The sequence below is a fragment of the Lemur catta genome, chromosome 1 (genome assembly GCF_020740605.2).
Source record: "Lemur catta isolate mLemCat1 chromosome 1, mLemCat1.pri, whole genome shotgun sequence".
Taxonomy (NCBI): Eukaryota; Metazoa; Chordata; class Mammalia; order Primates; family Lemuridae; genus Lemur; species Lemur catta.
Window position 1 is genome coordinate 205,380,977 of NC_059128.1, and position 20,201 is coordinate 205,401,177.

The 20,201-nt window shown below is 40.2% G+C and overlaps 1 protein-coding gene across 1 annotated transcript in view; it reads left to right on the plus strand.

Annotated features, from left to right (window-relative positions):
* The window catches only part of USP13 (ubiquitin specific peptidase 13), a 115,173-nt gene that overhangs the window by 25,077 nt on the left and 69,895 nt on the right, over positions 1-20,201 (plus strand). Inside the window, exons 3-5 of the mRNA XM_045539726.1 lie at positions 4,075-4,135; positions 12,351-12,472; positions 17,548-17,690. Of these exons, the coding sequence (XP_045395682.1) occupies positions 4,075-4,135; positions 12,351-12,472; positions 17,548-17,690 (326 nt within the window). The remainder of the gene's footprint in view (positions 1-4,074; positions 4,136-12,350; positions 12,473-17,547; positions 17,691-20,201) is intronic.

A 20,201-nucleotide genomic window follows, 5' to 3' on the forward strand; every position in this document is an offset into this window, starting at 1 on the left:
TAAAGATATTTCTTCTAGTTTTTTTTTTTTAAATTAAGTTAGTGTGCATATGTGTATGTGGGTATGTTTTAATGTTTCAGGTTTTTAATCCATCTATAATTTTTTTTGTATTTGAGGAGTGGGAATATATTTTTTTATATTGACAACCAGTTGTTCCAATATTAACAGAATAATACAAGCTTTGCCAGTGCTTTATGGTGCCACCCTTTTTATATATTAACTTGACATTCACACTTGGGTCTTTTTTGGGTTTCTCAGTTGTGTTCTGTTGATCATACTTGTCTGTCTCTGCTTAGGTATGGCAAACCTTGCTGTTTGGTAGTGCAAATACTTCTTCCATGTTCATTTTTTCCCAGAGCTTTCCTGGGTATTTTTAGACATTTATTTTTCTCTGTGGACTGTAGAATCAATTTATTTAGTTAAAAAAATCTTGTTGAGATTTTGATCACAATCACATTGAATTTATAGATTAATCTGTAAACTACATTATTGTGTAAGCTCCCTGAGGATAAGGACTTTTGTCTGTTTGGTTTTTTTTTTGAATTTTTTTTCAAAAGTATTGTCTTTAGTAAAAAAAAAAGCTAAACCATGATTGGATTCACTGTGCATTCATCTTATACATCCCTTATCTATGGACCTGGACTAGGATCTATTTTAAATTATTTCAAACCACCTTCTCCTATGGTCTTCCCCATCTCAGTTAATGCAGCCTCAACCTTGTAGATGCTCAGGTCAAAATCTGAAGTCTGTTTTGTTCACTGCTGTGTCCTTAGCACTTAACAGTGACTGGCATATGTAGTAATAGTAGGTGCTTCATAAATATTTATTGAATGACTATTTAACATGGCGTACCTCTTTATTTATTCAGATCGCTTTTATGTCATTCAATAATATTTTGTAATTTTCTGTAAAAGAACTTATATTTTGTTAGATTTTTTCCAGTACCCTATATTCCCTATAATTTTTGTTACTAATGTTACTGCTATCGTTTATTTTTTATGTATTTACTTGGTTATTGACAGTGTTTGGAGATGTTAGGAATTTTCAAGTGTCAACTTTGTATTTAGTAATGCTGTTCAACTTTTACTTTAGTCCTAACAGTTGTAGACTGTTTTGGATCTTCTCAGTCGTCAATGCTGATTTGAATTTCATCTAATCCCTCATCCCAGCCTACCTAATATATTTTCTGTTTAAGTTCCTAACAAAGAAAAGATCCCAAAATTGGACAGTGGGGGAAGTAGGAGAAAAAGGAGGAAGAAAGGCCAGCAGGTCAGATAAACCATAAAGTCAATGCTTAGCTTTAAAATAATTTAATTTTGGCCCAATATTATATGATTTACACTTACTACTCCTGCATGTAGTCCATAATAATTCTTACGAAGTCTGCTTTGTTCCATATGTCTTAGTGTAAAGTGAGAAAATTACAAGAAACTCACAAAAAAAAAAAAGAAAAAAAGAAAAGAAACTGAATTAACTTGCTCGGGGTCACAAAGTCGACAGCAAGACTATCCACCTTCAGAAAGAACACACCACAAAACTATGCCTCTACTTTGTGTCCTCCTTTAGTCATTGCATCCTTCCGTTAAAGCTTCCTTAAAAATTTTCTATTCTCAGTGTCTCTACTGCGTCTCCCTGTTAAGGCAAAACTTTGCAGTTGGATCGATCTTGTTAACCCACTAAAACTGCCCAGGTCATCAGTGACTTCTTAGTTGCTGCACTTGGTGGACATGTTTTGCGGCCTTGCTGTTTCTTGACTTTTGAATATTTGAGCTTCTTTTCCTTTGGAACTATTCCTCCCCTGCTTTCTTTGGCACCATTCTTTCTTGGCTTTCCTCCTGCCCTTTCTCAATTTCTTTAACTAACATCTCTTCCTTTGTTTACTCCTTACTTACCAGCATTTCCTAGGATGTCATTTGCCCATCCTGCCTTCTTCCTCAGGAAGATGCTCTTCCTTATCAGTGTCATCTTTGTTTAACCACTCTCTCTAAGCTGATGACTTCCAAATTAATATCTCTCCAGAGATACCTTACTTCTACCCTCACTCCTCTTTTACCTTTTGTACTCCCTGTGGTCAGGATATCCATCCATCCATCCATCCATCCATCCATCCACCCATCTGTCCACTCACCTACCTATCCACCAACGCATCCATTCATCCATTCACCCATCTATCTACTCACAACCCATCCACCTATCATCATTCATCCATCTATCCATCTACCCATCCATCCATCCGTCTATCCACCCATCCATCCATCCATCCATCCATCCATCCATCCATCCATCCATCCACCCATCCATCTATCCACTCACCTACCCCTCCATCCAACATACATTTACCGAGTAGCTGCTACATGCTAAGACTGCTGCACTTCTTATCTGACCAGCCCTGCCCCCACCCTCACCCCTAGATGAACTGATCATTTTTTTTTCTTGTAATATGATTTTAGCTTTTCTTGAATGTCTCTTAGCACTCACTAGAATCTGTTGTGCTGTTTGTTTATGAGTATGTTCCCTTCATGTGCTGGTGAGTTCCTCAGAAGATGAAATGTGCCGTCATTCAGTTTGCAACCTGAGCTCTAGCCCAGAACCTGAAGTACAAGCACAGTCGTATTTGCTGACCAATAAGTTTTAGTTTTTTAAACGCTGTTGGTTTCTGTTGTTGACTGTGTAGGAGCAGAGGTGATGGTCTTTAGAAGGAAGTCCTACTTTTTTTTTTTTTAATCTGAAAGGAGGTGGATCTAGTGCAAGTCTGAGGTGTGAACCCTGCAATTGGGGACAGCCTTATGTTCTAGCAAGTTTTCCTGGAGCCCCTGCCCCCATTTGCCCTCCACCATTGTGCAGGGAGGGAGGGGGCAGGGAGATTGGAACAACTGAAAGGACACCATAAACTTCCATAGAGAGATTTCAAGTGATCTCCAAGACTGTTAAATGTGCCTTTGGAACAGGTTTTATTGTATCCCTTTTTGAGGTGGGTAAGTGGAAGGGAAGGACAGAGGCTCTAAGATGATGAGGAGAGGGATTTTGGGAGAGGAGTCATGCATTTGACATCAGTATTTGGAGGGATAAGTTTTTGAGCTGAAGTGTTTTATAATTTCCAGATTCCTGAGATGTGAACTGTAAACCTACAGCAGAAGCTGTAAAAATTCATGTGAGAATCACAAAGATGAGTCAGCCTTCAAAGTCAAATAATACAGTGTGGCAGAGAAGCCTTAGGACTGATGAGAGGACAAACTAAAGAAGCAGCCAATGTGAGGCAAGGCCTTGACACATGCGGTTGCTGGAAAAGTGCGGGGTAGACTCGTACACTGTGGTCTGTTGGAAATGTGCTTTTTTCCAGTAACTGAAAAAACACACAATATGGAACTGTGGTTTTGGCCATTTGAAACAAAAATTACTATAATCTATTTGAAAGTGAAATGTTTTGTGTGAGCATCAGATGAATGATCTCTTTTGTATAACCGCTTGACGGGTGTTTATTTCATTGCCGCTGAGGATTCCAGCATATGTAGAAAGTACATGTAGCTTAGGATGGGAAACATAACCACCTGTTGGTGCTCCAAAAATGTGTAGGGAGGTTAGATTGAGGTTTAATATGACCGGAATATCAGTGACTATATATCGATATTTATTAAATCTTTCAACAATAGTTGAAAGAACCAAGCACTGGGGGCCCACTGGGTAAGCAGAGGAAGAAGATCCTGACCTCCTGGAGCCACCACCGTCTTTCCTGAGTCTCTCATCGTCATGCTTGGACTCTAACCCTCTTGGGAGCATGTGCTGATTTGAAGTTTAGGCATCTACTTCACCTTGATCCCTGGTTTCTACTTCCCTTTCCAAAAGTGCTTTCCTTATAACTTGGTAAAAATAATCAGGTGGGACAATAGCATTACTCTTCACCTACTTGCATTGACCTGGGTCAGGTTCACGTTTATCCTGGAGTTGATAGTCCAGGTTGAATATTTCCTCTTGGCCTTTTATAAAAACTGGGAACCTCTGAGTTGTACTTTCCCCACCCCTCAAAATGGTTTATTCTATGGGATGCATTTTAATGATTTCTTATTTTCGTTTCAGAAGGTAAGAGGAGCATCTGGTGGAGCTTTACCAAAAAGGAGGAATTCCAAGATTTTTTTAGGTAATGTAAATAGTTATCAATAGTGTGCCCAGATTTTCTGTGCGTGCGTGTGTGTGTGTGTGTGTGTGTGTGTGTGTGTGTGTTTGTATGCTCATGTGCAAGACTGATTTGGAGCAATGGGTTGTTTATTGCTCTACAATTTAGGGACAAGAAGCACAAATTTAACTTGAGAGGCTCTGACTCCATTTTGCATTTGCCTACTACTGAAGGATGCTTTTAGCACTCTTAGTTGGGTTTAGTGCTTTGAGGCAATTATACTTAAGAGTGACTAGAGAGTAATTGTGATTCTGCTTCTGGTCTGTTTTAGGCTGGCTTTAACGAGCCAGTTTTTCTTTTTTTAAAAAATTATCCAAACTACAGACTTATTCAGATTTCACCATTTTTTCCACTGATGTCCTTATTTTTGTTACAGGATCCAATCCAGGATCTCAATTTGTATTTAGGTGTCATGTTTCTTTAATCCTTTCCAGTGTGTGATAGACCTTCCGTGTTTCTTCGTCTTTAATATTTGTGGCACTTTTGAAGAGAGTACTGGTCAGTTATTTTGTAGAATGTACCCCAGTTAGGGTGTGTGTGATGTTTTCTCATGAAAAATCTGAAGTTATACATTTCTGGCAAGAATACCACAGAGTTAATCCGCCCTTCTAAGTGCGTGATACTGGGAATACATGCTGTTGACGTGTCTTCATACTGGTGATGTGGAACTTTACTGCTTGTTAAGGTAGCGTCTGCTGGGCTTCTCCACTGTAAAGTTATAGTGTAATTATTAATAATAAATATCTTGGGAGTGATAACTTTGATACTGTGCTCATATCCTGTTTCTCCTCAAAGTTTTGCCTACTCATTTTAGCATCTATCAGTGGATATCGCATGCAGCAATTATTACTATGGTGTTTGCCTAATGGTGACTTTTACATTTCCCTAATTCAAAAGAGCTAATTTTATTTATGCAAATGACTGCTGATTTCTATCTTATATAATTATGGTCGTATTTCCTTTTGAGCTTCTGGTATGGTTTTCTCAGGGGGAAAAAGTGGTTTGATAATATTTGACCAAGAAAATTTATATTCCTAAATGTCTGGGATTATCTTTGAAAGGAATTTCAAGGTTGTTTCCATAGTATGATTTTATTTTGGTTAAAAACATCTATATACACATATACATATATGTATGTGTGTATGTATGTATATATGCATGCATGTTTATATATGTATATATACATGTGTGTATATGTATGTGTGTATATCTATATGTGTACACACACATGTATTCCTATATAACTGGGAGACTGGAAGAGCCTGGAAGAATACACTCTAAATTGTTAATAGTAGCTCTTTCCCAGGAATAGGATGGAAGTGATTCTGATTTTCTTCTTTTTGCTCATCTGTATTTAAAATTTTTCTTTAACAATTGTATGTTGTTGTAATGAAAAGACACATTAATTATTTGAAAACAGTCAAGGAGCTGAGTTTCCTTCCTGGTTAGATTCTCTGTTACTCTGTGCTGGGCCTGATCTTGCTGTTTTCTCCTGCTTCTCAGCTTATGGTTTTCTGTATGAGGCTAACCTGCAGTTGGTTTTTCTACCCTGGCCAATCTTCCCGACTTCGCAACATGCCTTTGGACCACAACCCAAATCAACCAACCGAACCCAAACCAGCCTAGCATGAACCTCAAAGCTGAATGATTGAATGTGTTCTGGTACTTTGGTTACTAGCCTGCTGGCTCCCTTCCACTAATATGGGTAATCAGATTTCTTTCGAATTGAATGACATCCGCATGACCTTCTTGAGGATGGAAATAACTAAACATCTTGACTTACCCATTGTTATTTTTTATTATAATTATTTTCTTTGGTTGAATGAAGAAATTAGCTGACCTCTTGGCCTTTTAGCCTTTGTGTATTTTCCTCAAAAGGCCTTGAAGTTTGATTTTTCTAGTGATGGTTTTGGTGGTAGAGGATCTTGTCAAGGAACTTTTAAAAGTTAATTCACAAGTCAGCACTGAAGTTTTGTGCTTCATGTCGTGTGAACCCCTTCCATTGTTCCCTGGGGGTACTACTCAATTTAAATTAGTTCATTCATTTCAGTAAGAATTTGGTTGTACAAGCCCTGATTTAAAGTCCCCTCAGCTGGAGCTTCTTAGCTCCCAGGAGTTGGCACTTTTCTCTTGTCACAGAGATCTCAGCTCTGTGTTCAAGTTGATGTTGCCAGCAAATCAATTTCAGGGAGGGACTGTATTGGGATTACATCTGGCTTATGTAACAGAAAACTTAAAATATTGGTAACTTTAAACAAGATAGACTCATATCTCTCTCTCATGTAGAGGATGTTGGGAAGCAGTAGGTACAGGATAACATGATGGCCTCATGTTCATCAGGAATTGAGACTCTTTCCATATTTCTGCTTCACCCTCTATCCTGGCCTGTGACTTCCAACCTCATGGTCACCTCATGGTCCAAAACGGCTGTTGGAACTTCAGCTATCACATCCACATTCTGGAAAGCAGGAAAGAGGAAGGGGAAAGACAAAATAGTCAAATCTCCCAGCAGAGTCACCTTCCTTTTGTCAGCCTTCTCGTAGATTCCCAATCGGTTTATACCTCTCTGTCAGAACTTGGTCACGTGGCCTGCACCTTGCTGCATAGGAGATTGGGAAGTAAAGTCTCCTAACTGGCTTCACTGAGTACAGTTGGAGGTCTCTTACTAAGGAAGAAGGGAACAATGGATAGCCCCTGTAGCTTCTGCCACAGACTCCTTCCCTAAACGGGACAGTGGGGTTGTCTCTTCATGGAGAGGAAGAGAACTCTGAACTCTCTTGCAGTTTTTCTGTTTCTTTGACTAGAAAGTACTATTTGCTGGTACTGAAATGTTATGATACCCTTTTCCCCCACCCCTGTCATGAAGCTGATGTAGATGACCAATGCTTTATCTCAGACAGAGGCTTTTTTTCCCATTCAGTTGAAGACTTTGTGAAACATTTCTTTTCCGTTGGCTTAACATGACATTGAAACCATTGAATCATTCGGTTATAACCTTCAGTATTGATTTTATAAGAGAAGCTGAAGCCATTAGCTGGTGCTGAATGGCTTGCCCAAGTCTCCTGAGCGGCGCCTGCCCCTCAGCGAACGGTCAAGTCACTCTTCCTCCCCATCACGCTGATGTTCATTTAAGTGAAATGACCTCAGCTCTAGCTTTTGTTGGTATTTTTTTTTAAACCAACAAGTACAATTTTTGGTAATTTTTAAGTCATTTAAATTCTTAATTTTTTTTGTATTTCAGATTTATTTTTTGAATATGTACCACATGAACAAAGCTTAAATTTGAGAAGTTATAAAGGGCTGGGCAGTAAAAAGTAAGCTTTTCTCCCTCCCTTCCCTGTCTCTCAGCCACTTGGTTACTCTCCCCAGAGACAAGTAGTTATTTTCTGCACTTGATTTTGTATGTCTCCAGTGATAGTCTACACCATGCTTTTAGAATTTTTTTCTTGTGGGCACTGGGAAGCCATTAACCCTTTTTTTCCCAAACTGTGCTTGGAGGCATCCTGGGGTGCTGCAGTGAACTCACCAGTGAACCGAGGGATATTTTAAATCCTTGAGGGAACATAATGATGTTTGAACATTGCATGAACTAAGCTCGATGTAGTTTTAATATTAGTTTATCCTGTATTCCTAAGGAAGCTGGTTGTTTGGTGGTTTCTATTGTAAAAGGCAAGTACTAGGTGAAATCAACATGGAACAGGAAATAAAGGTAGCCCTGGCTGATCTGATTTCAAGAGAAGTTGTGTGGTGCCCAACAGGTGCACACATCCCGTTAGTAAGGAACTGTCTATTTCAGAATGAAGTAAAACATTTTTTGTTTCAACTGATGTGGATTATTTTTTTTCAAATGGTTACTAAATTGTTAGAACATAAATACTTACCAAGTTGTTTGGACCTAACTACTGAAGAGAACGACTGGGCATTTCCTTTGGCTTAGGGCTGTTGTGAAAACCGTGCTGGGATGCTGAGGGGTGCTGTCACCTGAGCAAGTCTGGGTATTGCTGCATGAACATTTATTTTTATTTTTTTTCTTTTTGTCATCCTCTTGTTTGCTATATGCATGAACATTTTTAAGCTAGAAAGAGACACTATTGGTTGACTTTTAGAAAGATAACTTGCAAAAACATGAAAGTTTGTGAATTTTGGGAATAAGCTGATATAAAACTTAGCATTTTTTGAGACACGAGGAGGGAAGGAGGGAGATAAGGGAATCTATGATCCTGAAAGAAATACCCTAGGGTTCACAATGTGATTCTGGCCTAATTGTGCATATATATATATATATATATATATATATATGTATATATTTTACGATAAAGATACAAATGTGTCCAGATGTATTAATAACTGCTAATGCATTTCATTTAAGAAATATACCATATCTTTGGTATGTCTAAAAACAGTGTGAAGTTTTCACATTTTTATTGAGGCCCTTCCCCCCCCTCCAATTTTCACAAATAGGAGTAAATGAATTAAGTTCCTTTGTGTCTGAAGAGTGGAACATCAAAGAGCTATTGCTTAACCTGGGAGAGCTTGAATTCCACTCTTTTGGCTTAGCCCAGGCATTCATACTCAATGAGAAACAGGTTGAAAACAGAAAATGTGTGAAAAGTTTCAGGAATGGGACTGTTCATAAAACTCATCTGAGCCTCTGATGACCAGAAGGTTCAAATAAGCTCCATAGTGCTATTTCCTTCTGAAGCGGCCAAATAACACGATCTGTGCTCAGGGCCTTTCCCCGGTACCTTCTTTTGAAGTGGTTGGTCAGATTTTGCAGCCCTGGGACACACAGATTGTTTGCCTCCAACAGCAAATAATTAAAGTTAATACGGTCAGGCTGAGAGAACTCTGACCTGGGAATCAGAGCCCTGGTTTTGTTTAGGAGAAATGGGTGTTGTCCCAGCCACTTCTCCCAGGGATCTGGGAGGATCATTGAGGGAGAGTTGGGGAATAAGTTTTTGTTTTTTTGTTTTTTAACTTACAAAGAGCTCTTCTGGATATTGCCAGTTGAGCAACAGTGGAAAGTACCAGCCGGGAAGTTGGGGGTCTCAGTCCCACTGGCCCTAGGGTATGGTTACTCTGTGGGTTCCTCAACTGGATATTTTTAGGGTGGTGAGACATGACTTAAAGACATGTGGAAATTAATTTAGATTATACTTAGGGCTGTAGGGTCATATACGTTCAGGAGAAAGCTTGGATTTGTCCCTTAAGATCAGAATGTGTGTTACCTCTGCCGGACTTTTCCCTAATTTAGATTAAGATGTTTGGGGAAGATAGGACCCCTTTCCATTCCATTAAATTAAAAATGAAAATTAAAATAAAAGTAAGCTATAAACTAAGTGTAAAGAAGCACAACAAAGTTCAGCTATTAAAATACATGACAGCATTCTTGCTTCTTTTTAAACACGTATCAGTTGCTAATTAAAAACAACAACATTGGGGAATGATACCAACTGGATATCAGACTGAGGCGGGGGTGGGGTGGGGGAGGGGATGGGTGCATGCCTACATGATGGCATTGCACACCATCTGGGGAATGGTCATGTTTGAAGGTGCTGACTCGGGGAGGTAGGGGGTGGGGGGAGGGGACGGAGGTATGACTACATGGTGAGTGCCAGGCGCACTGTCTGGGGAATGGACACTCTTGAGGCTCTGACTCATGGGGATGGATGGGACATGTGCAATATATATAACCTGAGCTTTTGTACCCCCTTAATAAGCTGAAATAAAAAAAAATAAAAATAAAAATAATAGAACTTTGAAACCAAAAACAAACAAACAAACAAACAAAAAAAACCCAACGCAGCAAATCTTTTGATATTCTTGCTTTGCAGTTGTCCTTAGCATGTTGGTGTTGTTGACTTCTGAAGTCCCCTTTCACACACTACCTGAGTGTGTGGTGTGTGCAGGGCACTGTGCAGGGCTAGGGATAGGGGAGGTGGGTAAGGCCTGTTTCCCACTCTCTGAGCTGACAGTCTTGCAGTCTTCTAGCATTTGAAGGTCATAATTTCCCTACACTCAGATCACATAGAAGATCCATACGTGATACCGTGGTCTTCCTGAAACTTACTTCGGGATTGTTTTGGAGCTGGGGCAGCCAAAGGGAAGGGAAAGCACTTTTGATTTTAATAACATTAGTTGTCAGGAACGTAGAGAAGGTGATGATGATGATGGTGACAGTGGCTTTTGTTTGTGGAGTCTCCAGTACCTACCAGATCCTATACTAGGTGCCTTAAAATCTTATCTTATTTAATCCTCTTAATAAACTTGTGGAGTAGATAATACTATCCATGACTCACCCATGAGGAGATTGAACTTGGAAAGAATTTTCCCAGGGTTACATAGCTAGTAAATGTCAGAGTGGACTTTGTTTTTTTATGCCATGTAAGATTTGAATTGGCATTAAATGAATATGTTTTCTGTAGAAGAGAGATAGTATCTTGTGTGAACCAAATCTATACAAAAAACCCAAAAGATTTGTGCTTTGGTTACTTAAATTTGTTATACATACAATAATAATAAAGAAACTTTTAAGAATAGAGAGAAAAGTTCACCCAACTCATTATTTTCATTTGTTCAGGTTTCTTTCCAATTTTTGTTCATGAGCATAGTACAAGGTTGTCTTTATAATGATAATGAATTTTTTACTTTTAACATTAACATAGCATAAACATTTTCATGTTTCTGCATAGTCTAAATAACTATCATTTAAATAATATTCTGAGTTGAATAACATTCTCATTGAACATTTAGGTTCCAATTTTTAAAAAATTATAGATATTGAGTCATTCGGTAGAATGTCTTTCTTTGAATTATTTCCTTTAAATAAATACCTTTAGTTACTTCTTAAACTTGTAGAATCGTCTTTAAAATTGCTTTTTGTCAAATTAACTTCCCTGGCTATCTAACAACGTTGTTTGTTTCTTTATTTTGGTATTTCTGATTAGAATGAGTCTCTTATTTAGAATCTTTTATTAAAATACCTGGACTGCATTTTAACTGTATCTTATTTTTTACTTAAAACTGCCCTACGTTTGAGAATTAAAGAGTAGAGCAGCACACAGATATATACTAGGTTTTGGTGGAAGGCATACATCAGGTGATAATGGAATCTAGATCCTTTTGTTCTCCGGCGGCTGCTTCATCTAGTAAAATAACTTTCTTTTATCTCCAGAGCCCATATTTCTACATGTGTGTTTGTGTATGGGAGTAGAATATAGCTCAATAACTCTTTGTCACCATAGTTCTGAACATACCAATATACAAATGTGATTTGGGATGCTGGCATCCCCATGAATGTGAAGCTGAAATGTCCATGTAAATATTGTGACAAGACATTTCCTTGCACCTTCACTTAACCTTTACCAGAGCTTAGCCAAGCAAAGAGGTGACGACTGGATAGGTTAACAGGCTGGAGGAACTCATCTTTCTTGGCCGCTGGGGGACAGCAGGACCACTCACTGTGCTGGGCTTCCATCTCTGGTTTACTGTGCAAAATCTAACAATGCTTAGAGAGACGGAGAGACAGAGATATAGAGAGAGCAAGAGAGAGATTTTATTTTTAAATAATAGCTACCATTTATTGACTGCCTCCTTTATGCCAGGTCTCTTGTCTACAAGTTCTTATTTATCTCCTGTATAAATGTGTGAGAGAAGTGCTATGATCTTCATGCTACAAATGGCGAAACTAAGGCTGAGAGAGTTTGTGACTTGCCCAAAGTAACATTAGATTTTTAGGGCCAGAATTGAACTGAAGTTTATCTGCTGTCAAACGCATGGGCTTTTGTCCATACGACAGTGTTGTGGAAAACGTTCCAGCCCATTCTTGTGAAATCAGGAGCCAGGTACCTGACAAATCACAATTACTAGTCTCTTTCTTTAAAAGTCTCCAAGAATTGAGTACCTAGCACATCTATCTATTTTAACTGTAAGGCTTTATGATATGACACAGCCTTCTTTATACATCAGTCGCTGATAAATAAGTATTCCTAATTTAGGAAAGACGGAAAGGTCCATAATTCCTAGTTTGGGGCAGATGGATGGTCCTGTCAGAGGAGGAAGTTGTAAATGTCACGCCCTTGGGATGTCTTCCCTGGGGATTTCTGGCTTTCCCAGTGAGTGCTGCCTGTGGGATGTTACTTTCCTCACTTATTCTTCTTTGTTTTTGTTTTCTCCTCAGATCTAGATACTGATGACGATTTAAATAGCGACGATTATGAATATGAAGATGAAGCCAAACTTGTTATATTCCCAGACCACTATGAAATAGCACTACCAAATATTGAGGAGTTACCAGCCCTGGTCAGTGAGTGTGCACGGCCGCTAGCTAGATGCGCGTGACTCTCTGTGTCAGGTGTGTGTGCGTGTGCGGGGGGTGTGTGTGGTGTGTGTGGCGGGCGGGGACGGCGGGTTGAATGTGAGATGAGCATAAGAATGAGCATGAACATGAGCATACCTCTTCTCTTTCGTGACAAGGGTCTTGCAGGGTTACATTTCAAGAGCGTTGGGGCATAGGTACCCTTTGCTGCCTCTTCCTTCCAGTGCTGTTTGGTCTCTGTAGCTCGTTAGGCTGGTCTCCTTCAGGGTGGGCTGGCTTCTTGCCCCCTGAATCGCAGTCTGTTGCTTAGATTTTCACACTGGGCACCCCAGCCATGCAGGGAGTGCTGGAGGGGGACTGTCGTCTGATCAGAGGGATGCCAGTATTTTTATCATGTTTATTATATTGGCTTTCCATGTAAGATTTTGTTTGAAAGAAATAAAAGTGCTTCACAGCTACAACAGCAACACAGTTATAAAAAGAACCAAACATTTACACATCACAGATCTGCAGGAGCTCCGGGATTAAGTGAACCTTCTTTTCAGTTTTGCTCCCCCCAAGGGCTAAGACTACTTTCTAGGTTTTAGATATTTTTAGTGGTAAGCTCCCCCGCTCCCTCTCCTTTCTTCCTTTTCCTTTCTTTCTTGGTTCAGTTTGTGGAGGGACCTTAATTGTCTGAATGGCTTGAAGCTGGGGCTGTTGGTGGTGCTGTGGGGAAGCCAGGTTTTGTTTTCCTTTGACCCTCACGTGCTGTAAATGGGCACAGAGTTACTGCGGGGACAATAACTGTTTTTCCTACTTTCCTCATTTCCTGTATTGCCGCCACCACTCTGTCCTTTTTTCTTTTTTCTCTTCCTTTTCTTTTCCTCTTTTCTACTCTGTGCACACCTAGAGCCTGGCTGCAGATGGCAGCAGGGTCCGGGTTGGTTGGGTTTAGACATGCCAGCTCATTTTTTCCCTTCTCAAACTCTGCCAGAACCAAAGCCAGGCCTTTAGGTCCCCAAGTCTCCTGGACGTTGCGTGACTGTATCTGCAGCCATCTGCTCACTTGCCCCTGCCAGGAGGGGACATTTGTGCTTGGGGTTTCCATGTCATTAGTGACTGGGTTCCCACCATTCAACCTCTTTTGTTTCTGATCTACTTTTTATCTAAATGTAAGACCATAAAAATAAGAATTTTTGTGTACTTATTTATTATAATTCTAATTATTAAATGTAACACATCCTTTTCAGTCCCAAGTGCACAGTGTTCAGTAAGGCATGCAGAATTAAATTACCTTTGCTGTCTCCAATTCCCTGTGTTGACTCATGTGGCCGTTACCAAGGATAGAATATATTAGTGGACGAAATGGCGTTACCTCATCCTATTACCTGAAATTATATACTAATGCTTATATCTCTATAATACTGAGAGTTCTTGCTGCCCTTGTTTAATATAACTCTTATTTCTGCTGTCAGAAAAGAAGAAAAGTAGCATATTGTGAATAATGTTATGAGAAATTATTTTCCTCTCATTCTCTCATGAAGAAGTCTTTATGTGAGAAAAGTTAATAAAAAAGCCTTTTATTATTTTTGTATTGAGAGTATAATTTGAAGTGTGAATACTCTTATTTAAAAGGGAAATGCCATAGAAATATGAATCCAGCAAGATATATTATAATTTTTAATAGCAATCTTTTAGAATTAAGAAATACTTTAAGAATGAAAAAAGAGAGAGACAGAGTTATTTGGAAGATAGGGGTGGGCAGATTGAAGGAAAAGCCCATATTTATGTGATGGTAACCAATAGGATTTATCTGCATAAAAGGTGCTAGTTACTATATTTCTTTTAGTGCCTTTGCTACACTCTTGGTGTTTGATGATTCTCTTTTTAAACAACAAAGATTACTGAGCTCAAAAACACCTAACCAGATGACTCCTTTTTCATCTCTAGAACATCTCAGCATAGAACAATTTCCATTTTGAAGAGTCACTTTATAGGTTCTCCAGAGAGTTAAGCCACATTGGAATGACTAGTGATGCAGGGGTCGCAGAGACATAGCATTGTGGGCCCAGCAGAGGTCGTGGAGGCTGAATTCCAAGGCCTTCATTTTCGACATCAGAACTAGAGCAGTGGTGTGCTTGCAAATGTTTAACAACAGGCTCCCTGCGGGAAAAGCCCTATTTTGTAGTGTCTGCTGATTCTGTGGTGTGCATACTCCCAGCACGGGAGCTGATTTCAGGCTAACAACGTGACATCACTGCATGCATTGTTGGAAAGAGATGTGCAGATCATTATAGAATCCCCACCATTCAGCTAACATAGACATAAATAATCCCAAGAACACAGAGACAATAGTGAGATATAGGAAAACAATTAGGAAGTGAAGAGTTTTTGAATATATGTCGCCTTTTAAAAAACATTTAATTGTAAGTTTATACAATTTGATTTTTAGTAATGACTGTGTTTAGCAACCATCTTGCAAAATTTCTTAAAATTTAATGATGAATTCTTAGGAGCCAGTTCGAGCCAGTTCCAGTGCACCACTGAACCCCAGGCCTACGGAGACTTGGATGCAGCCAGGACTAGTACCAAGGTCTTTTCACTTCACTCCAGAAAACAAGTCCAAGGACAAATAATTCACAATGTAATTAGGATTACACTGGATGATGTAATCCTAGGATGATGGATCCTGACCTTCAGCTATGACCCATAAAAATGGCCTTTAAGTGATTTTAGTTGATATTGGGTGTCACCAGGAAAAGTTTTTCAAAGAAAAAAGAGGAGATTTTGTCTGAGTCTTGTTCAAAATCATTGTGCATTGCAAACCAGAACACTTAAAAAAATCTAATGAGGGTGGAGAAAATCCTGAGGAGGATAAAGAAATGATCAGGTAGATGGTGAAACAAACAAACAAGTTATAACAGGCCAGACTAGAGAGATCAGGATGCTGTAGGCAGAAGTGCTAAGGTGGCATGTCCCAAAGCAGTAAAATCTAGAAGGGGCTTATGGTGAACTCTGATGCCCCTGTTTCCCATGGGCATCCCGGGCAAGGGGTGGGTGATGAAGTTTGCCGACTGAGAGGAAAGGCTGATTATACAAAAGGGCTTGTGGTGAGGGATGAATGGGAGGATTTCTTTGGAAAAGTTTAAATGTATTAATATTTATGAATGACTGATCTTAATGGATTATAAGCTTTTTGAGGGTAGGGACCTCTTCCTTATTCCTGACGTGTAGCCCAGTGTCATGAGTTGGTGTAGTGTTCGGTGTAACCTCGAGAGTTTTAAGCTGGGGAAGGATAGGATGGATCACGCTGGCTGTGGTGCAGAGACGAGGGGCAGGAGTGGAGGAAAGACAACTGTATGGAGACTATTGTGTAGCTGTCAGGGGTCCTGACAGTGGCTGGGACTAGGAGGGTGGGTAAAACGGACAAGATGTAGATTCCAAATGTATTTTGGTCCCAGGGCTCCTGGGAGTGAGCTGGGTGGGGGTGGGATGGCAGCTGAAGGAACTTCCTCTGTTGTTTCTTACTTGGTTCTAGGATCAGTCATTAGTGAGACTCAGGGGAAACAGTCCGTTCGTTGTGCAGGATGTTGGTGACGTAGAATACAATTTTTAAAAAAAATTGTGTTTTTTTTTTTTTTTTTTTTTAAGGAATAGGGCCTTGCTATGTTGCCCAGGCTGGAGTGCAGTAGCTATTTGCAGGTGTGATCATGGTGCACTACAGCTTCGAACTCCTGGCCTTAAGTGATCCTCCTGAGTAGCTGGGACTATAGGCATGTGCTACTGTGCCCAGCTCTGTTTAAACATTTTTTTTACAATTCAATGGCTTTTATTATATTCAGAGTTGGGTATCTATCACCACTATCTAATTTTCAAATATTTCTCTTGCCCCACAAAAAAAACTCACATTCCTTAGCTATCACCCTCCAACCCTACGTCCCCTCAGCCTCTGGCAATCACTAATCTACTTTCTGTCTTTATAGATTTGCCTATTCTGGACATTTCATGTAAATGGAATCATACAATATGTTATTCTTTGTGACTGGCTTTTTTTCACTTAGCGTATATTTTCAAGGTTTATCCATGTTGTCACTGGTATCAGTAATTCATTCCTTTTTAACACCAAATAACATTTCATTGTATGAACATGCAACATTTTATGTTACATTGTTTAGCATTGATAACCTTTTGAGTTGTTTCTATGTTTTGATTATTATAAATAATGCTTCTGTGAACGTTGGTGTACAAGTTTTTGTGTGGACACATATTTTCATTTCTCTTGGGTATGTACCTAGTAGTGGAATTGCCGGCTCATATGGTAACCGCCAAACAGTTTTCCAGTGTGGCTGTCCCATTTTACTATGCCATCAGAATGTAAGTTTTAAAAACAACTAGAAATAGCTTATAGCATTAAGCAAATAGCAACTTTGGTAACAGGCCTAGGCCAGAATCAATAGGGCTTGGGAGCAGGAAGAGATCCCCTGTGGTCAGTTGGTGCTAAGCAGGACGTCACAGATTTGCTCATGATGTGGACTAATCTGGCATGGAGACACCAAGGTATGTCCCTATCCAGGGTCACATTTGCACTAGATTAAGAAATGGAGCCATGCTGCTTACATTCCATTCAAGTGCCCTTGACCACATGCCATTATGTGATGAGTTGAGGATATTGGATATCTGGGTACACATTTGTTAGGAGGAAAACACACCACTTGGGTAAATCCTGGGCATTCCTGTCTCCAATTTCACCCTTGTGAATTGTTCACCTCATACTTTTCGCCAGGCTTGCTAAGTGGCAGGAATTGTTAAATCTGACCCCTAAGCTTGCGCTTACAAACTGAATTTAGTTCCTTGCTATCTGTGTCATTGTCCATACTACAAACTCTAGGTCAGGGACAAAGCCTAGCTAGATCCAGGGCAAAGTGCAGGAAAGCAGGGTTTTTCTATTGTGGTAAACTGTGCGGTTTGAATTGTCTTCAGTTAAACTGTACTTATTAATAAGCTTTTAAATTCACGTTCAAGAAGTTGCCAGTCTCTCAAACTGTTTTTGTATATTATATCTGGGTTTGTCTCGTAGGTAACAATTGCTTGTGATGCGGTTCTCAGCTCAAAGTCTCCGTACAGAAAGCAGGACCCAGACACATGGGAAAATGAATTGCCAGTATCGAAATATGCCAATAACCTCACGCAGTTGGACAATGGAGTCAGGATTCCTCCCAGGTGAGAGTGAGATAGCAAAATGGAACTTTATCCCCTAAAACTGGCCAAAGGATTGTTTGTTTTTCTACCTCTTCTCTGAATTAGCAGTTACATATTTTTCTTACCAGACGTCTTTTATTAAAATAATAAGCTTAAAACATCTCTCCAAAATTATCTGTGCCTTTGTAGCAGATGCTGAATGTGTCCAGCCCATACCCCTAAGCCCTTCCCTGCACTAAAGCTGCCAGGTGCGAGCACTTGCAGCTCTTTCCCTGAGGGCTTTCTCTGCTTGCTGGAGCCAGCTAGGCCGATGCATGGGGCAGTCAGAAACGCTACAGAGTAAAGCTCCCTCCTCTCCTCCGGGAACAGCCCTCAACCAGTGACTGTAGGTGGAATGGGAGGATAAATACCCCAGCTCCCTGCCCCTCCAGGTGGGCCATTTGTCTCTAGCAGTCCCCCGGCTGCCCGAGCCTCGGTGGCCCACAGTGATCATTTGCTCACTGATGTACCCTGTACCCACTTCCTGCCCTTTCTTATCTCTCTTCCCGACTCCCCTAGGTTCACCTCCCAAAGAAGCCATTTACATTCACATCTTTATCTCAGACTCTGTTCTGGGGGAACCCAACTTAAAACAGTCATTGTCTGTCTCATCTTGGCTGGAATGCTCTTTGTACTACATTAGCATCTCCTTTTATTACGTGCCACTGGGTTTACAGAGGCAGCTACTGGAAAGAAAAAGCAGATGGATGAGGAATGTCTCTGATTTGGTTGAACCCTGACTGTTGTACTGTGTTCATGTCTGTGTGCTCTTAGGAAAGAAGTGTTAACTTTTGGGCCTCAGTTTCTCCCTTTGTGAAAATGGGGAGGGTAATACTAATGCTGTTTATTAGAATTAAATGATGAGACTTCTGTAAGGTACCTGGCACATTTAACATTCCCTTAAGTTGGTTTCCTTTCTAATTAATGTAGACTTACAGTCTAGTAGGGTTTTATTTAGACTGGTTTTACCATGTGTGATTAATGCTTTAGAACTTCAAATACGTATACACATGGACTCCTTAATATCTTAAATTTGTTCAAGTTCCATTGTCTCTCATGTGGGAAATTCAAGAAAATGACCTCTTCTCCTGCCCCCATGTTGTGTGTCAGTTTCCTAAAGTAAAAGAATCATCTCAGAGATGCTGGAGGACCTTGTCCACATCTGGGAGGCAGGCAGGGTGCTGAGTAGTCCTGCTACTCTGGGAGGGGTAGAGATAATGTTCTGAGAGGAGGACATGGGGAAGCGCCAGTCCCTTATTCCACTGTGTTTGTTGTGACCTTCCTGCGTGAGATGCTCTGTTTTCTTAGATGTGAAAGGGTGAATGACCCAAAGGACACATTTCACACACCTGCTATGTGAGGGCAATGCCGGGAGTTAGCTACGCTCCCCGCAAAGAGGTTTTTCTCTTTCCGGTCAGATCTCTCAGGCAGGGATCATCGCAAAGGATGGAAAAATAGTAGGAAACAGAAATAAAAATAAAATAATGGTAATAATACACAGAGCCAAAGATATAGTTTATAAAGTAAAGGTTTATGAAAATAGGTATAAGGAGGGTGTCCGGATGGATGTATTTCTTCCCGCCAAAAATATATCAAAGACTGAAACTCCACACAGGTATTATGTAGGGTAGGTTTTGGCAACGGGATTTACATACTAACAGGCAGTTTGGTTTAGGGTCAAAGTCTCCTAAAAGGCTACTACAGATCCTTTAATTAACTCTATCTAGGGAAACAATGAGTTACAAAATCTTCTTGGGGCAAACTTCTGAGTTTTATGATAAGGCTATTACTTTAGCAAAAACAGAGACATCTTGGCTCTGGTGATTGTGTTCTTGGAGACAGAGATGATCTCAGAAGTCAACATGAGCTGTGCATTGTGTTAATTACTTTAACCGCATGGTTCCGTCTGGGCCCGGCTTGGGCATTAGCATATCTATTTGATCAGCTCTCATCTGGGGGGGGGGGAGTCTTAGGCGAAGCCTGTCTTGTCTTTCAAAACAGGTGAGAACCATAGGCCCAGTTTACAACTGTCTCTTTGAAGTGCAGCTGTTACTGACCAACTGAGTCGCCCTCCTGAGGTGAGGCAGCTTTTGAACTAACACATTTATTTTTTCTTTAAGGCAAAGCCTTATTTGACTTCTGAAATCAAATCTTGTCTCCAGAAATACAGGGGGCATTTCTATAACTCAGTATTCTTAGGCTCAACAGGGCAACATGCCAGTTTATTCACCCGGGTGCGAGTGGGCTGAGTCCAAAAAGAGAGTCAGCACAGAAGGGGGTTTAGTGAGGGTTTTTATAGATGGGGATAGCCGACCCCTCCCACCTGCCCTGTTCAGTTCTTTGTTTCTGGGCCAAACTGGCAGGTGAAGTATTGCTTCCTGCTATGTGCAGCAGAGGACGGTGGGCAGAATAGCTGTTGGTAGTAAATTCTTCTTCAAACAACCGACTCCTACGACCCCTTTGCCCCGGTAGCATCCACTCTTCTGTTCTGGC